This window comes from Lagopus leucura, unplaced genomic scaffold (genome assembly GCF_019238085.1).
Source record: "Lagopus leucura isolate 7727_CA_CO unplaced genomic scaffold, USGS_WTPT01 Super-Scaffold_100012, whole genome shotgun sequence".
NCBI lineage: Eukaryota > Metazoa > Chordata > Aves > Galliformes > Phasianidae > Lagopus > Lagopus leucura.
Window position 1 is genome coordinate 6415316 of NW_024962267.1, and position 17933 is coordinate 6433248.

Sequence of the window (17933 nt, forward strand, 5' to 3'; positions counted from 1 at the left end):
TCATTCTAACCTTTTTTTTTTTTTTTAATTGCTTAGCTAGGTTATGCTTAACTTAATGCATTCCAGACAGCGAGAAACCCAGATAGATTGTCTCAGTATTTTCTGAGTCGAATACCAGAATTAATAATAACAGAGCAAGAGAGGAACATCAAGTTTTGGCACCACATTTCAATATTCTGTGTCAGCTCACAAGGATTAACCCAATCAACAGCCTGATACAAAGGACAAGGCAGCAATTACCCCAAAGAACAGAGAATTATAAAGATGGATAGTCCCTCACTATGTACAGGAATAAGAATACTTGGCCTTGGCCTGGGAGGCCTGAAATTAATGCTTCATTCTTTATCCTGCTCACCTTTTGCTCTTCTGTGGAAGAAAAACAAATTAAAGTAATAAGAATTAGAAAACTTACTTGGCTTGGAAGGCATTGTTGGTTCCCCTGTGGTCAAGGTCGTGACACAAGCATCCCACAATCAAAGCTAAAATTTCAATTTCAGTCAGAATCTCTTGAAATCCTGCTGTCTGAGAAAAGGAAAAAAATAGCAGCTGTAACTATCAGTAGCAAAAGGGATAAGTAATGTTAGTCCATCAAGCAACAGCCAACTTTGTTTTGATAGCATGAACATATCAGTAAAGAGAAGATAAATGCTTTACTGTCATATTATGTTCCCCGCTGCATGTTAGATGGTTAGCAGAACAGATACGTCCTTAGAGTGATGTGTTATCATCTCTCCATTGCATTTCCAGCATGGCATTCCCCCACTACCCAGAAAGCAGCAATGGCAAAAAGAGCTGAAAACAAACACCAGTAACTACACAATAAGACAGGAACTGGAATCTCTTACCAGAGAACTACAAACCAAAATTGATTTCATTTGGAAATTATTGTTCAGTAAGTACTTTAACACGGATTTCTTCAATTCTGAGGTGGCCATTTTAGTTAATCCCTACTGTCAAAGATATCTAATTTGTTAAATCAAAAGACCTATAAAAGATGCCAGCTGAAATATACTCTATGGAACTGGTATGAACAGTTAAGAGATTTGTTATCTGAGACATGTGAAATGAAGTGACATGATTTAGAAGGAAATATCTCAAAAGGCATAATTCTGCTGCAGATGCCCACTTGAATTTGATATAAAGTTTTGAAATTTGATGCACTGAAATCCCCCACAGCCAATTCAGACCAGATATGCCAGTGTGAATCCCTACAAATATTTTTTGCCCCTATACCTCTTCTTGTACAGAAGATGTGCAATAGCCTGAACTGCCTCATGACAGAGAAGCACCACCGCTATTGCTAACCTCAAGCACCCTGAACAGCTCATGTCTGAGGAGGTGCTGAAAGCTGTTTGGGACACTGTAGGCCCGGTGCACCTTACCCACAACAGAAACAACATGGTTCTTCAACTCTTCAGAAGATTCAGGGCATATTGCCTGCAACAATGACTGAAATGGAAAACTGTTAATCCTTTTCTGTCCATGGCATCAGGCTTGAACCACATTCTCCAACTAGCCACATGATCCAGTTAGCAAGAGAGGAAATTGTATAAAAGAAACAATTTATTTTGGAAGACAAAACCTAACTTGAACAGTATGTAAGAAATTCTGAATTCTGCTGATTTTTTGAGTGGAGCATAATTTCACTCTCTGGCAAGAAGAGCATTAAGTGATACAAAGACAGTGAATAACAGTGGGATTTGATGTCCTTGCACTTCCGCAGGAACATACAGCTCACTCAGAGATGCCAGTCATTGTTGCAATACCAAGCGAGAACTTTGCTATTCACTTGGAAGATCATAAATTCTACTTAAATAAATACATATTTAAATGCAAATATTCTCTGTTTTCACAGTTTAAAATGTGGCTGCAGTTAGTTCTTAAGCAGTACAGGGAATCAACCCTGCTCCAGGTTGCTCAAAAGTACATTTTAGCATGAATGATGGAAGTGCAGGACTTGCTACAAATGCTTTATAACTGTGCAAAGTTTATACGTCTAAAAAGATAACTAAATATGAGGAAAAAAGATTCCATTCATGTAATATCCACTGGTGTACAGATTAACCTGACTATTACAAAAGGGCTTCTCCTGATTCTTCTTAAAATTCCAGTACTAGACACTCAGGCAGAGGAAGTTATCTAAAAAATAGTGTTTTCTGGTTTTACTCTTTAAATATTGCTCTTGTATAACAAAAATAATAAAGGTCTATTTAGGGAAAAAAAAAATTGAAAAGAGGATTCTAACTGACAACATACCATGTGTCAGCTTTCAGCCTAGAGAAAGCATTCATGCTGAGTTAAAGCAACTTAAAATAGAGGTTTCATAATAGAATGTTGATACTGTAATAAATAGCCTTCAGCATAACAGAAGCTTTGATTAAACTCAAAGACTCAACCTGTATCATAAATGCAGGGAGACTGATTAAGGAATTTATTAACAGTAGCAATATCTTGAAAATAAGTTCAACATTTAATCAAAAATATTGTCATAGAGTGTATGAGAGAAATATAGCATATCTTACTTAATAAGAACGTTCAATTTAAAACATCATTGTAAGAGGATCTTTTTTTTTCTTTTCGCATTATGTTCAGAGCAGAGAATCACATTTCCTCATTTTTTGAATTTACAGAGAGAAAAAAAAATGCACAGCTGTATACGATGGCACAGTAAAATTTCACCAGAAAAAAAATGACCCATAACTCACGAGTGGCAGAGTCTCCAGTGAGTTATGGAGGTCATTCTCTCATGTGAGGAAATGAATTGCATTTGTTATACCTTGCTCCACATTATATGTTTTGTTAGTAGCACACCAGATGTGATTTTAATTTTATATTACTGACGTTTTCATTTTCACTTCTTGAGCAAAGTATTAATATGATTATCAAAGCTGGGCTTCATCCTGTGGTTTACTCTCACGCGACATTCCTAACTCGGAGGAGCAGCCTTGCTTCAGTGCTCGTCTTCAGAATATTTGGGTGAGCCTGAAGCATGGCTCACAGGACTGGGTTTATAATTCTCCAGTGTCTTGAAAAGAACAAAATCTATATTTAGACATACAGGAATATATGGTACACATACAGAAGGCTGACACACCTGGTTTAAGCATCGCAGGATTTCTGTTGGCTTGTTTAGCCCAGCCGGATTTTGCTTCTGTTTTCAATGAGAGTGTGGTGAGGCCATCAGAGGCAAATCTTGTTAGCATGTAATGTAGTAATGTCTAATCTGTTAGGCTAACCCTTCATGAAAACTCCCTAAAATAGACCTATTTATTTATATTTGTGGTGCAGATTACATTATTGATTCTCATGGAAAAACCAGAAAAAGACTACAACAACTTTAGGAAAGGGTCTTGCATATTGACATATTCATATACACAAACCCTGCAACAGAGTACCGGGCACAAATCAGTATCTCTACAAGGCAGAGAATTTTCCCTTCTTGCAGATGAAAAGCAAACAATGAGGCATACTAAGCAGGATGGCTCTCCCAAGAAAAATGCAATACGTGCAAACCTTGTGCTATTACTAGTCTCATGACTTTCGCTTTTATGTCTCTTTTCACAAAATCAGTCTTCCTATCTCTGAAAGCAAGAGCAGCCAAAGCAGGTCCCAGACTGCCTGGCTTGCTTTTGTTCTGCACCAAAGCCACAGCAAAGCAGGACAAGACGTGGCACAGTCAAAAGACTCTGGTGCATGTGCCGCCCGCCTGGAACTGCCTGCTCATCTCACTAGAAGCCCATGTACTGAAATGAGCTGAGCTTGAAAATCTTAGATCGCCTCCCACAGATATGTGTGCTCCCACACTGCTTGCTTAAACGCATCCTGAAATTAAGCTTTGAATGCGGTCGCAGAGTTCAGCCTCGCTGGCCTGCTGTTGGCTGTTGAAGAAATCGCGATCTTCCTCCTCCCTGCTGGCTGCGGATTTGCGATTTGGCCGCCTCCAGCTGAGACGGAGGTACCCGGTAGGAAAGGGCTCCTCTACCCAAAACAAAACCTGCCTCAAAGCCGGCCTCGGAGCTCCATCTAGAGGACGCTTTCCCCTCGCAGAGGAGCTGTGTGGAGACGGGGGCTGCGGCTGCCTCGCTCCCGGCAGCGTTCGGCAGCAATCCCCAGACGTTGTCTGACTTGACTCTTACTGCTCAGAGTGAAAACCCTTCTATCTTTATATAACTTAACAACAGGCTTGCCACGCTCATAACACTTTTAGAAACTACCAGTGCCCACGTTACAATGAGTTTTCATTTAAGACCAACAGAAAGTGTCCATAGGAAGATGTGGCTGGTTGCACCCAGCCGCACAATCTCCACTCCCAAGAGAAGGGATGACTTCTCTCACTCTCATCAGAGGTCTCTGTCTGCTTTGCCTCACAGCTTGTTACACTCCCTAACTGCTCACAGAACCTAACCCACACAACTTGCAGGACAGACCTAGCACATCGCCGATGTCATTTACCTGCCTGAGGACCTCATGCTCTGCTTTTTCTTTAAGGTACTGGTTGTGCTGCCCAACCAGGAACAACAGCTGGAAATCCAAGCCAACTGTGCCCTATGTAGAGTTAACATGCTACAGCCCATCTAAAGGCTATGTAACACAGTGGAAATATTTCAGTGGCAGCAGACCAATCTGGTGTTTTTAATCACTGTATGATTAGCACAGGCAGTGCAGGCTCCACTGATAACACACACAGGCTGATAGCATGCAAACGCTGGCCATGCTGGCATCTCAGCAGCAACAAGAATGTAAAAATTCAGTAATTAAGTCAGAAGATTGTTCCTCTGTCCATAGGAAATGTTCTTGTATTTGAAAATGCAACCTTTGCTTTGGGGATCCTCCTTTTGTTGGTTCCTCATGAAAATATTCTAAGATGCTTTTTAGTGATAAATGCTCCTCTAATTATATAACATAAGCTTATGCATCAACCATCTTGTTGAAGTATCATCTTATGAACATCACAGTTTTACTAGAGCCTAAAATATTCATTTCATTTGAAATTTTATCTGGAGATATGGAAAAAAAATTAAAAAGCACAATGAAAAGTGTTGTATGCACAGAGACACATTGCTTCTCTGTTGCCATATTAAGCAGAATCTTAAACAATCAGAACCATGGTCTTTTTACAGATATGTTTGCAAGAATTAACTAATTAAATATTCATTATTTATATAATATATATATGTAATGGTATATTTATATATAATATACAGTGGCAAGGTTGATGTGGGGTAGGAAGAGAGAATGTAAAAGCACTGGTATTTTGAACAGAATTAACTTGTAGCTGAGAGAAGTTATAGCTACTGATGGTGATAGAAGTAAACAAAACGCACCAGTATTACAGTGTCCAGTGAAGACAAAAGATTCACATAGATCACTATGGAGGAAGATGATCTTAATGTTTTTAGGCAGTATTTTTCACAACAGCTTGGATGAAATGGGAGAAGAAAATATTAAATATCAACAAAATAAATAATTCTTCTAAATCCTCCATGTTTTTTATATCTCAATTTAACAGTCCAAAATAAATGTCAAATTAAAGAGTTCCAAAAGGAAAGCGTTATTGTAAGATGAAGATCCATAATAACAAGCTTAATCCAAGACTTTCATCTGTTTTCAGTCACTTTAATATGCCTGTGATATCACTGTCACTAAAACACTATAAGGTTTTGCCAAACACATGCCATCTTAAGTTGAATAACCTAGTTCTGTGTGCATATCTACTGCAAACGAATGAATATCATAACAACCAGAAAAACACATTGGAAAACATTTAGACAGGTAAGGAATGTAGCACTAAAAGATCTTATGGGATTGTGTCTGTAGCGGGATACTTACAGTTAACATGGCAAACATTAGTTGGCACACATTGAAAGCATGTCTCCAGTTGTGATACAAAACCATTCGATAATTCTTCCTAACTGTCAAAAGCCACCTACACAGCGTCTGAAATGAAAAGTACAAATTTTATCAGGGCTACTAAACGCGTGCAAATGGACAGAGCAGTGCCAACATGGAAGCAGCAGATATCTCTGCAGAACAGATGGTTACCTCGTAGTCAATTTTAAATTTCTGAACCATTCCAAGTTCCATGAACATCCTCAGGGCTGCAATAATCATGGCATCCACATCGAGTGAGAAGTCATCAAAATGGATGTCATCAATGCCAAGCTCTGACACCAGAGGGATGTTTGCAGTCTGAAAATGCCAAAGGGAAAGGGAAAGTTCTGATTCAAAGCTAGGTCCTTTTTTCCTGTCTCTCTTAAAAGAAACCACCCGTACGTCTGCTCTGATCTGCCAATATGTCCCCTGCTGTATGTGAATTCCAAGCAACAAAGCCTTCATCTGAGAAATACAGACTGGTCAGGCTAACTAAGGTAGGGAACGGGGGGAAAGAGAAGAACCAGACGCAAGTGGAAAATACATCCCGACTGTATGTGGAGCTCACATACAGCAGTTAGGGCTGGAAGAGCTGACCACTTAACAGCTACTGCAGTAACACAATATATTCCAATGCAAATTACAATGCTGTAATGTGAGAAACATCTGGACAGCCAGCAGCTGTGAATTTTAATTGCTACCATTCAGAAATGCAAAGTAAATATACTGCTCTGCAGAATTTTCTCATCCAAATGTCCTCAAGTTTATAAGCACACAAGAACTGTTGGCTTTATATGGTTCACATAGAACCAAGAGTAATACAAGAAACACATAGCAAAAATAGCTTTCAGAAGAACAAAAAAAAAAAGTCAATAAGCTATAGCAAAAGCCTTATATCTTCTTTCTTCCATATGATAGCAGATTCACATTCCATTTGTAATAGAGGAATGAGCTTTTTGTGCAGAAAAAAATGAATGAGGGAGTGTGTGGGACTGGCTCATGAATACTGTCATGCACATGGTCATGCTTTGGGTGGCCTGGTGGCAGCATCTGCAGAAACCAGGTGGGGGGGGCCAGCAGCCCCGAAGGATTTGCTTGCCCTTCCTTACGCCCCTCCAGAGCTGCTATTCATCTCCCCAGAGAAGGCAGGTGGAGGAGTCTGCCTCTGCTGAAGAAGCATCTGTTTGCTCTCTTCAGCAGCAAGAAGGTGATAGGTCAGGTAGAAAGCTCACAGAGGGGCCGGGTCTGCCTTACAGGCCAAGAGCTGGACCATGCTGAATTTGTTAAACTTGCCTGGAGTCAGCTAGCATGGCACATCCAGCTCATTATGTGCATGTAAAAATACCCATTTGTTCATGCCATTCTAAGTTCACCTTCAGAACTACAGCTTGTACACGATCACTTAACAGCTTCCTTTTGAAAACTTGAACTTTGAAATATTGCACCGTAACTATGACAAGTCATTAAAAAGAAAAAAAGGTTTTTCTAGACAAAAGAAAACTGTCATCTCAATTATTTCTTTACATGAAGATTAAGCTGGTTCGGCCATACGTTATAAGAGCTGAGAGTACAAATCTGCCGTTCAACAGCAGTGACACTGCAGTACCAACCTGGCTGCTAGCTAGAGAAAGCTCTCTGTTCAGTTCAGTGCCCATACCACAAAAAGTCACGATATTATACCACTGAGGTTAACTGATGTGGGAAATGAAACAAACCCATCAAGCCAAAGACACAGCTGAACAACTTAGGGAGCATGCAGGAGAGAAGCAAGCTTGGTTAACTGCATACGTACTTTGCCCGCTTTGTCAGCCTGCTGATCAGGATTGAACCAACTCAACATCTTTTTTGGAACAGTTGTTGAAAAATTTAAAATAGTTATTAATGACACTGACAGGATTTATGACTTAATATTCCTTAATACCTGTCTGAAAAGCTACGCATTCAATTCCAATGTCAAGAATGAATGAAGATGCTGTTAGACGTGAAACAGGAATGCTGCTCCAAACTACGTCCTCCTAGACCTTCACTGGTCAGCAAAAACTCTGGCTTCTTATCCCCTGGTTATTATTCAGAGTTTGGAGGATACCCAGGTTGCATACTAATCTTTACTCTACAGATAGACTCACTGTGTAGTAAATGTACTCTATTCAAAATATCTACAATGGAAGAAAAACATTTGTCCATTTTATTTATTTCTTAGAAAAGTTTAAAGAGGAAAAACGCTGAAACAGAACAACTTCACTGTAACCAGCCCTGCTTGGAATTGCTTTACTGAAACCATCCTTACAAACATACTGCTGCATTTTCACTAGCCATGAAGTGGGCTCTGACTAGTTTTAACTTTTTTTCTGTTGTTGTTCTCTCAAAGGAAAACAGATATTTCCCTTGCAATTTTCCACTTGAACAAAAATTGTATTTACCGACCTGTTACAATTCAAGTGCGAACACTTGAAGCAGTTGCTCAACTGTGACTATTTTTCCTTTTCTCAAACAATAGAGAAATAACAATATATTCCAAATCTATTACAAATTGAACAACAGGATATTAACAAAGCAAGTCAAAAACAATTTCTTCCCACGTCAGTCTGAAACTTTTAAATATTTATGAGATTTTACATTCCTAAATTTAACAGGAGTGCCATAATCCAAAATAACAGCTGAATTAATAGCCAGGAGATAACATTTGTATAAAAGAACCATTTGCTTTACAACAGCAATAAAGGAAACAACAGAATTATGAGTGTTGAGACTAATTTGAATAATGTTAAAAAAAAAAAATAATGCTGTGGGGCTGCAGCAATATTCCAGCTGCACCTGGCGTTGTCTGTCCTGAGCTTCTTATGTTGCAAATGCAACAGTCCAGGGTTTATAAGAGAGCAGTCATTAAAACTTCATTTCTTTAATTACAAAGATATAAAAAATATTCATAATACAGCATATTAAAGCATATCCAGCCCTGACATTTTGCTGCACTGCAGGAGAAATTCCAGTGAATTTCTTAAAATAGACGGCAACAACAATGTTCTCTTCCAGGAAAACAGAGGGGATGAAAGTACCACGACAGGAAGAGGAAGGGGCAGGCAATTAAAAATTCAACTTACACTGAAATTATTTTCTAAAGCACCCCAGTGATTTAGGATCACTTAAAAGGCTTGCTTCCTTTGGAATGTTTTGGTGTTCAATTTCCTCTTTCTAAAAACAATTAAGAATATTACACACTGAAGTCTTTTTACCCTGTGGACCAAGCAATTTCAAGGCTCTTCATTCTTGAGAAATATTCATGCAACTTCTAAGAACTTACTGTAAATTAAAGCTGGATGAGACTCCTCTGGTCACATCCCTGCTTTACTTCCAAGAAGTGATAATATTCATCTTGAAAGGAGCCATGAACACAAGCTGGAGTTAGCTCAATGGACGTGACTGATCTTGCCCAAAGTAGTACAAATTTAGTACCTTACCACTGGTAGACGGCTTGAGAAAGAGAAGCGTCATGCTCCCATAAGAAAGCATGGGGCAAAAGACTGTAGCTACCCCATACTTGGATGTGCACAGACTGGGATGGATAGGGAAAAGGGAGAACAAATATGCCTTTGTACTCAATTCAGAATAAAAGGCAGGTGCTCCTTTCCTCATTACTCTGCTATCATGGAAATTGCTTCATAGGCTTATTAGTACATGTGAATGGCAGGGAGGGAAATAAGAGACTGATCAAATCTTAAACAAAGCTACATCAACAATATTCAGCCCTTTAGTGGCCACTGATGACCACTGAAATTCCAAATACATGGAATAACTATTAACTACAGAATCCCAATCCTGGCGGCTATCAAAGACAGCCTGTGGTTCTCATTCAGTAAGAATAGGCCTCTGTGCTGCTGTGGAGAAACAAAAAGCTAAGAAAGAAAGAAAACTTTAGGAAACTAAGGAGTCAAAGTCTTAGGGAAACACTGAGAGCTAAAATTCTTCAAATAAAAGCTGTTATCTGGTGCTCACACCTTAGTGCTGCTGAACACAAGTATTTCACAGTTTTGGAAGCATACAACATACACTGTATAATTGCTTTATGTTGTTAGCACAGAACTAGACAAGAATGAAGTATTCATTCCTAGTCTTTCATTCTTGAGACAGTACATATGTGTGTGTATACGTATGTCAGAAAAACGCAATATAATACACACACACACACGGAGCATTTTACAGTGTTCTCGCTGTAAGGGCTGAACAAGGCACTTGCAAGCAGCAGAAATCAATCAAGACAAGCAAAAGGGGAAAATTCTGCCGCTCTTACAGAGCCTGTTTCCTGAATGAGATATAGGCATTATATTCAGCTTGGTTAATGTTACTGCAAATTGCTTTCCTTTTAATCCTGCTTTCAACTTCAGTCATGTACCACCCTAGTACCTTCCTAATGGCCAACGCTGCTGTTGAGAAAGTATACGCAAAACACACCATTAAATGACCGCTTGTATTCATTAATGCCACTAAGAAAAATGAATTAACTTTAAATCAATTTGTAGTTATAAATAATACAAGAACAATCACTTGAAATGGGTAAAAGGAAAAGCAGTGAAGTTCCCTCTTCTCATTCCAGCTACTCAGACCAGCAGTCCAGTCACGCTTTGCCATCACGAAAAAATGCACAGTGGGAGACACCTCTTTGTAGAGAAATAACTATATAACCTTAGGGACAAATATGAAATGGCAATTTGGATAATTAGCAATCTTCTGTAGAAAACTTGATTATGAGACAAGTCTGGATGAGTGATGGAGAGAGGGCAATTTGTAGTTTGATTATCAGAGGTCATCACAGACCAACTGGCAACTTGAGAAGTTTCTCACACAGAAGATACCTGAAGAATATAATTGTAGAAAGTTCATTCAGCATTACGTATAATATACAAAAAGCCAGATTTTGATCCCATTCAGCACTGAGAACACAGGACAAAATAAGATTTGCACAATGGATGATTTTGTACTAATTCTTTTAACAGCATATTCTTAGCAATCATATATTCCATATTTGATAATGTGATGAAGTCAGACTTGAGGCCCTTTTAAGTATCGCTGCAGTGTGACACTCAAAGATCAGAAACTGAAAAAAGCTTGAAGTTGAATCATCAAAAACTGTGCAGAAAGCATGCAAGTGGAGTCTTCTTCATCTCTCACTTTATCTTCTATGAAGCCATAGTGAAGACAGTAATTTCAGTGGCACAGATTTTTATTTCCAAAGGGTTCTTTTCATGTATTATAAAGGCCCCTGAAAATACTTGCTTATATTTATATCTGCAGGCTTTTAAAAAAAAATGTACCTTTATTGTCAGCTATTAGCAGTAGTGGACAAATCCTGAAAATATTCACATCCATGGAGGACCAAAGCCTGTCATGCTCCAGTCTGACACATTTCTTACTCTCTCCAAAGGGCAAGAATCAAATGCTTCAGCTCAGCAATGTTTGAATGCCCAGAGCAATACAGATTTAAAGGCCTCCATCTGTTACTGCAGGCTGCAACTGGCTGCCCTTCACGGTGCTGAATCAGCATTTCTTGTCCAATAACCAGCCCAGCAGGACAGCAGCATTTAAATGGGAGTTTATAATATTTACAGTAAAGGGAAGTGGGTGCGGAACAGATTTAAAGCATGTGTCTGCATTTTTCTGTGGACTTCAATGTTAATGACTTTTTTTAATATGACTATCACTGCTACCTTCTGCAGTAAGACCACATGGAGTCACAGAGCCACTTTCGTTGGAGAATACTTCTTAAGACCAGTCAGTCTAGCTCCATACTCAAGCAGGGTCAAAAAAGTAATACTTCACCTGCTCTTCAAAAACTTTCATCAGATTTTGATTCCCTGAATGAGGGCACTATAGGAAGCAATACTTGAGTGGGTGAAACCAGAGACAAGAGAAACAGTAGTAGCATTTTGGCCCCACCTGAAGGCAGGTGGATGAAAGCATGATATAAGGAAAAGCTGTGCTCCTATACACACATTTTGCCATCACCAGATCTACAGGACTCCCATCTTTCGTGCACTGGTTGCTGTGAACGTTTCATCCAACAACTGCTCAGATGTAAAAGGCATCACAAGTCCCTCAAAAGGCATCTACAGATTTTAAGATCTTTCAGAGTAACCCACCAGATAAGCAGTGGGTTGCAATAGTGAAAGCAAACACTCAAGCTCAGCCCCAGATCCTAGAGCGGGTATCCGAGCCCTTTATTTGAAAAGGTCATTGTGTTATGTCAAAATCTCACATCTGTAAACTGAGAATAATGCTACTCTTGCATCCAGCTTTAAAATCTGCAGATGAAGCATAGATATGTGGTATACACTGCTTCTTTTTCAACTGGCAAATTAATGGGGCAGCACGCAATTTAAACAAATTGTGGAACCAAGAAAGCTGCATTCGGTCTTGTTTCAAATGTTATGTTTTGTAAGTGGTCAAATCATATGTAACTACTTCTGAGCATGAATATTGCTATTTGCTTTAATTAGAAGAGAAACCTCTTTGCATTAAGAAAGCTATTAATTCTGCTCCTACTAGAACAAGGAAAGTAGCCATTAAATAACATCACTAACAAATATAGCACTTGGCAAATGCTTTCATTATCACACATTGTGGTCATGGCAAAAATATGCTATTTACTTTTTGGTTTTGGCATAATGGCACATATGCCTGAAAGGAGGCCATCCTGTACTTTCAGTTTTAAAAAGGCAAATGAAGAAATGTCATTACAACATTTCACTTGCTGTTTTCAAAGACAAACCCAGAACTACATCTGAAAACCTGGAAGTATTTTTAGTGTTCAGTTAATCCTGCCTGAACGTGCCACTTTCTGAAACCTAGACCCTTCAAAAGGAATAAAAAGTTTCACGAAGATAAAAATACTACGTTTAAAGTTCTGTTAAAAATTGTAATGGAAAAGATACAAAATACGTTATTTATTTTGCTAAAAATCAATCCACGGCATTAAAGTTGGTTTTTAGTACAGAGAAACAAAATATATAGCAGTCTATAAAAGCAACAAGAAAATTCTATTTTAAAAGATCAGAGACATAAAATAGAAACAATTAATGGTCTGAGTATCTATTATTCTTAAGGCCAAAGTACATAACCACAGCAGCCCAGGACTGGAGTTTTACAGGGCATGCACATTGTACACAATGATCTCCCGAGGCGCACAGGGGAGCGTTCACGTCCTTTTGGCGTATGGTGATTAGGAAATAGCCAGTGAGTTACATACTACAGGCTAGCAACTGTCTACTTTTTATGACCACTGGTGCAGATGAGAAGCTTGTACAAAAGAGACCATTCAGTCTCAGTCCCAGAATTTTAAACAAATGCAAGCAGCAAACCTAGGGCAAATATTTCTCTGTGATACAGAATAAGTGTCAGGCATGCAAGGCTGCCATTTCCCACAACAGCCCCATTTGGTTTGGATAGGCAGAGTCAGCTTTGTTGCTTGCATGGAGAGCAGAATGGGTAATGAGGACTGATCCCCTCATGGCTATGAATTTGGGAGAGTGAGGAAAAAAGGGACTGAAAGGCAGCCTTCTTCACAAGAAGACCTAGGAAGGGGAAGGAAGGCTCTGGCTTCTTCCTTGAAAGCTCAGAAGAGGAACAACCTGATTAGAAGTGAAAGGAACAGGGTCAGAGTTCTCCTCACAGAATAATGTGAAGAAGCAGGGAGGAACCAGCTCTTCTGGTGGCAAACAGCCCAAATTGTGCAATTCCAAGAAGGACTCTTAGAGCTCTCGAGAGAGGAAGAAGTGAAGGCATTGTCCAGAAGAGAGAGGAAAAAAAAAAAAACAAACCAAAAACCCACCAATAAAGAAACAAACTCCTTCCTGTTACCACAATAGCAAATGAACTGGTGTTTCACTGTTTTTCCTGTCCCGCTGTACTCTGGCAGCACTCACCACTCCCTGACACAACCTGCAGGAGCTCTGCTCGCAGGCCATTGCCATGGGGCCATGGGAGTGCTGCCTGAGCACTCAGCAGTGACACAGGATGGTGTTCCTGCTGGCCACTGAAGTTCTCTTTGTAAGCACCTGTGACAAATCAGGCTGGCAGACCAATGACTGGTGGAGAAAGTTATGCAAAATATATGAGAGGGCTACTACATTGCTGGGGAGAAAGTCCTATTTCAGGCTGCTAGAGTGACAGCTATAGCAGACTATTGCTAGGCAGACAATAAATAATGCTGAAAATACCAACAAATTTACAACATACATTTACAGAGAAATCTATTGAGAACCCTACGGCGATTGTTCTTAAAATATGTTTTATCTTTTTCTCCTTAGTTTTCATCAAGCTTTGATTGCAAGTTAAAAAATATAAATAAATCCACCTTTCCTACTCTGCATCCATAAGTCACTCTGTAGGCACGCTCAGGACTGCTCAAAAGTCCTCAGCAGGGTCAGTCCAGTTCCCACTCTTTGAGCCAACATACATTCCCCCCACACCCATCCTGCAGAGCAGCAGCTTTACACATGACCCACCACCTCACCACATCATTACTGAGAAAATACAAAATTTATAGATCCTGTTTTTTCAACAAAAATAATTAGAGCTTAAATCTTGTATTTAGGTCCTTATTTACTACCTAGATCTTACTAGCTTTATAAATTTTCTTTAACAGTTGACCTTCACTCACTGCTATTTTGAGATGGAAGGCTGCAAGACAGCTTTAAAAACTTGTTTTGAGTTGTTCATAGAGTTCGTATTGAAGGTCTTACAAATACAATTAACCAGCCCCTAACGTGATAGTAAGATATTTGATGGCTATTACCGCTCCTGTTCTCCTAGGTACCTTAGATCTGCCAAATTAAGGTTTTGAATATGCTCACAGTGCGTGCTTAGAAAGGAGGGGCTGTAGCAGCAGCCACCAGAGGAGTGAACCCTGGTGACAAGGTCTGTCTGCGGGACTATCAGGGATACTGAGGACTGTGGAAAGCTGTAGAGTGCACCTAATACCTGAGCCATCACTGACTCAGTAAATCTGTTAGGGTGCAGATAAGTGAGAAGTGATCCAGGCAAGGAGGTGGATGCGGGCTCCTATGGGGCCGCTTTGCTGCTCTGCATCAGAGTCTCATCCAAAAAGGATGCTGTATGTGCAGCCAGAACAAAAATGTGCTGGATAACACTGATACCTGATGTTTTCTGCTGCTTTGCATGCATTCAGTCTTGGTTACAGTTTGTAGCAAAGCAAAAGACTGAGCTCTTCATAGAAATGGCCTTATAAAAAATTCAGTTTCCTGCTTTTGCCTGGGGTGCAATCTGCACATTTTCCATACAGTTGGACCAGGAAAAAGAAGTACGAGAGTCTGATTCTCATCCATTTAAAGTGTTTACACTTTTAACAAAATAGGCTAAAAATGCAGAGCTACCAACATCAATTTCTCTGTCTGAGATTTTGCCCAGACTAAAACATGAGACATCTGAGACTGAACCAATTCAGGAATCCCTCAAACAGATATCGGAACAATTTAATAACACCAACAAGGTTGTAGTCTCCTGTAACTGCTTTACATAATATATACTAAGCATAGTTTTTGCTGGATGACACACGCCCATACACCCCAAATAAAAACCTATTTAGAAAGCAACTGTGTATCCATGCAGTTTTTTTTCCTTTCCAAAATCCCAGCACTTTAATACAGCACAGGAGCAGAGCCGTTTGCACACTCCCATACAAGAGCAGGTCTCCCAGCAGCGCCTCATCCTGCACCAGCTCATGGAGGAAGGCGCAATAAAAGCTCTAGGTAGGAGGCTGTGAAAATAACATGGCTGAACCCATCACGATACTTCTGCCAAGTCTCTCTGTGACCGTGCAAAAAGGACATGCTGCCCATTCTGCTAACATATTCCAGTACGCCCACACGCTCAAAGGTTACGATATTGTGAAATTGCACTGGGATTACCTTTTTCAGGATTGTACCAGCTAACAGAAACACTGCTAAGTGCTCAGCCTTAAAGTGGAGCAAGGATGGCACCCAGTGGCCAAACAGATTCATCTCAGAAAAACGTTTCCAGCTATTTTCCATTCCTCACTTGTTTGGGCTTTAATTATGAAAAAGGTTCTACCTCTACTGTGAGCTGTTTGACAGGGTGAAAGGGCCTTTTAAGGCCTTAGCTCCTTTCTTTAAGGGATATTTATGTTTCCTTTTGTAGTTTTTTTTTTTAAACCTATAGAGGTGCTACCATTAATAATTTAAAATCAATGCCAGCGAATGTTTATGACAAACAGCTGTTTGCAGCCAGAACCTGGTATATAGAAATAAACAAAGAAAAGTATTTTGTCCCATGTAGAATGCATACTGGGGGACAAAAGGAAAGATTTCTTCCTGATTTTAGAATTAATATTGCTATTAAGGAACTTGTTTAAAATTAAAGCTGATAATATTAATGACAGACATAAAATTTCCACCCAAATGGTGAAAAGCAACTTGATTTTTTAATCCGAGAATTCCCACCTATATATTAAAGTCTCCTGGGTCCATAGAACAAATTCCGGCTGGTTAAATCATGCTTTTGATTATAAAACATTGTTCTGTTTTTCTTTGTTTCTTTGACACGGGATGTGACTGACAGGGAAAGAATTACAACAAACCCACAGTGAAGACCTCTGAAAGTACCGTCTTTCAACAGTACTTCTAATTTTTCTAATAGAGATTATATATGAATCTTTGATTGATACTCCTCCTGGTTGAAATATAAATATAAATTCCCAAGGCTACCATGGACTCATGCATACTATTTTATTACAAGTGCTGATTTAAAAAAAATCATTCTTCAAACACTCCTTACACTCAGCCTTGCATGACACTTTAAACATATTCTACACCTTATCACCTCTTGCATGCTTGTTGGCTAAATACTGGAGCAATGTTGAATTGTACTTATTTGTCAGAAGTTTTCCTGTTGAGGTTTTTGTAGAGTATGATGGCTGATCAGCTGTCCTTCTGACTGACAGCAGGTCTGTTAGATAACGAATCATTTCACCTTCAGCTGGGAAAATCTCTTTTTCTTTCTTTCTCCTTTTTTTTTTTTTTTTTTTTTTTTTTTGGTAGTTTTGGATGTGAAAACAGAAGCAACAAATTAGAAACTTCCCATGTGCATAACAAATATATTAGTTGAGCAAAGGAGTAGCTTTCTTTCTTTTTTTTTTTGTTTTTTTTTTTTAAGTATGGGTAAATTAACTGTTTTATTACTCACTCTTCTGTTAAAATTTTCTGTTGAAGTACCATTGTATTAGTGTGTGTAATTACTAAGAAACTGAAAAACAGCTGCTATTAAAGGCTGTAAGTATTATTTTAATATACTCTGAATGACTTTTAATACTGTAGGAGAATATTAGAAAACAGCAGAAATTCCTGGAGCTCTATTATAATCTAAACCACTTGAAATATATTTCAGGGTTTTTTTGTTTGTTTGTTTTTAAGCTACATAATAAAAGGACCAGTTTTAATCATGCATGAATTTTTTTTTTTCAGTGATTGAGGTTTATTATTTGTCAAAGCCTTTAGCGAGGGTACTTAAGCTGTAGCACCACTGTGAGGAAGCTGACCTCAGAAGTACTCATTACATGTATTTCTAATTACTGTGTCTTTACTCTGCAGTCAGAACATCAACATTGATTTTTCACATTTGTTTTCAATCCTAGCCTTTAAACCTCTCTCTCTTTAACCTGCAGTTTAAAACATGCATAAATTGTTCTGTACAGGACACATTTAAGAATTAAAAAAAATAATCGTTTACATAGTCAAATAACATTTCTACAGTTTCTTACTGGCATCTGCCTGACTCCCTTTGCCCTGACTTAATCCACAGACCAGAACCTATTCTTTGCTAAAGGAAGACTGTTACTTCTTAAGTTCATTCAGTGACCTGTGCTACCTCAAACTAAACATGATGTAATATGTTGGAATGGACATGTGATTAAATTGTGGGCTTCATCTAGGCTCCAGGCCATAGATTTTTCACTTTTGCCTCAACTCTCTGAAATTTCATGGTGGCTTTTCTCTTGAGAAAACTTTTTAAAACCAGGATTTACTGATTTCCTG

At 39.0% G+C, this 17933-nt stretch overlaps 1 protein-coding gene across 4 annotated transcripts in view; it reads right to left on the reverse strand.

Moving 5' to 3' along the window:
• PDE11A (phosphodiesterase 11A) overlaps window positions 1–17933 on the reverse strand; it is a 113887-nt gene that overhangs the window by 27752 nt on the left and 68202 nt on the right. For all 4 annotated transcript variants that reach the window (XM_042875041.1, XM_042875039.1, XM_042875040.1 and 1 more), the window contains exons 11-13: window positions 6043–6189; window positions 5830–5937; window positions 413–522 (exon numbers count right to left, since the gene is read on the reverse strand). In XM_042875041.1, coding sequence (XP_042730975.1) covers window positions 413–522; window positions 5830–5937; window positions 6043–6189 — 365 coding nt within the window. The remainder of the gene's footprint in view (window positions 1–412; window positions 523–5829; window positions 5938–6042; window positions 6190–17933) is intronic.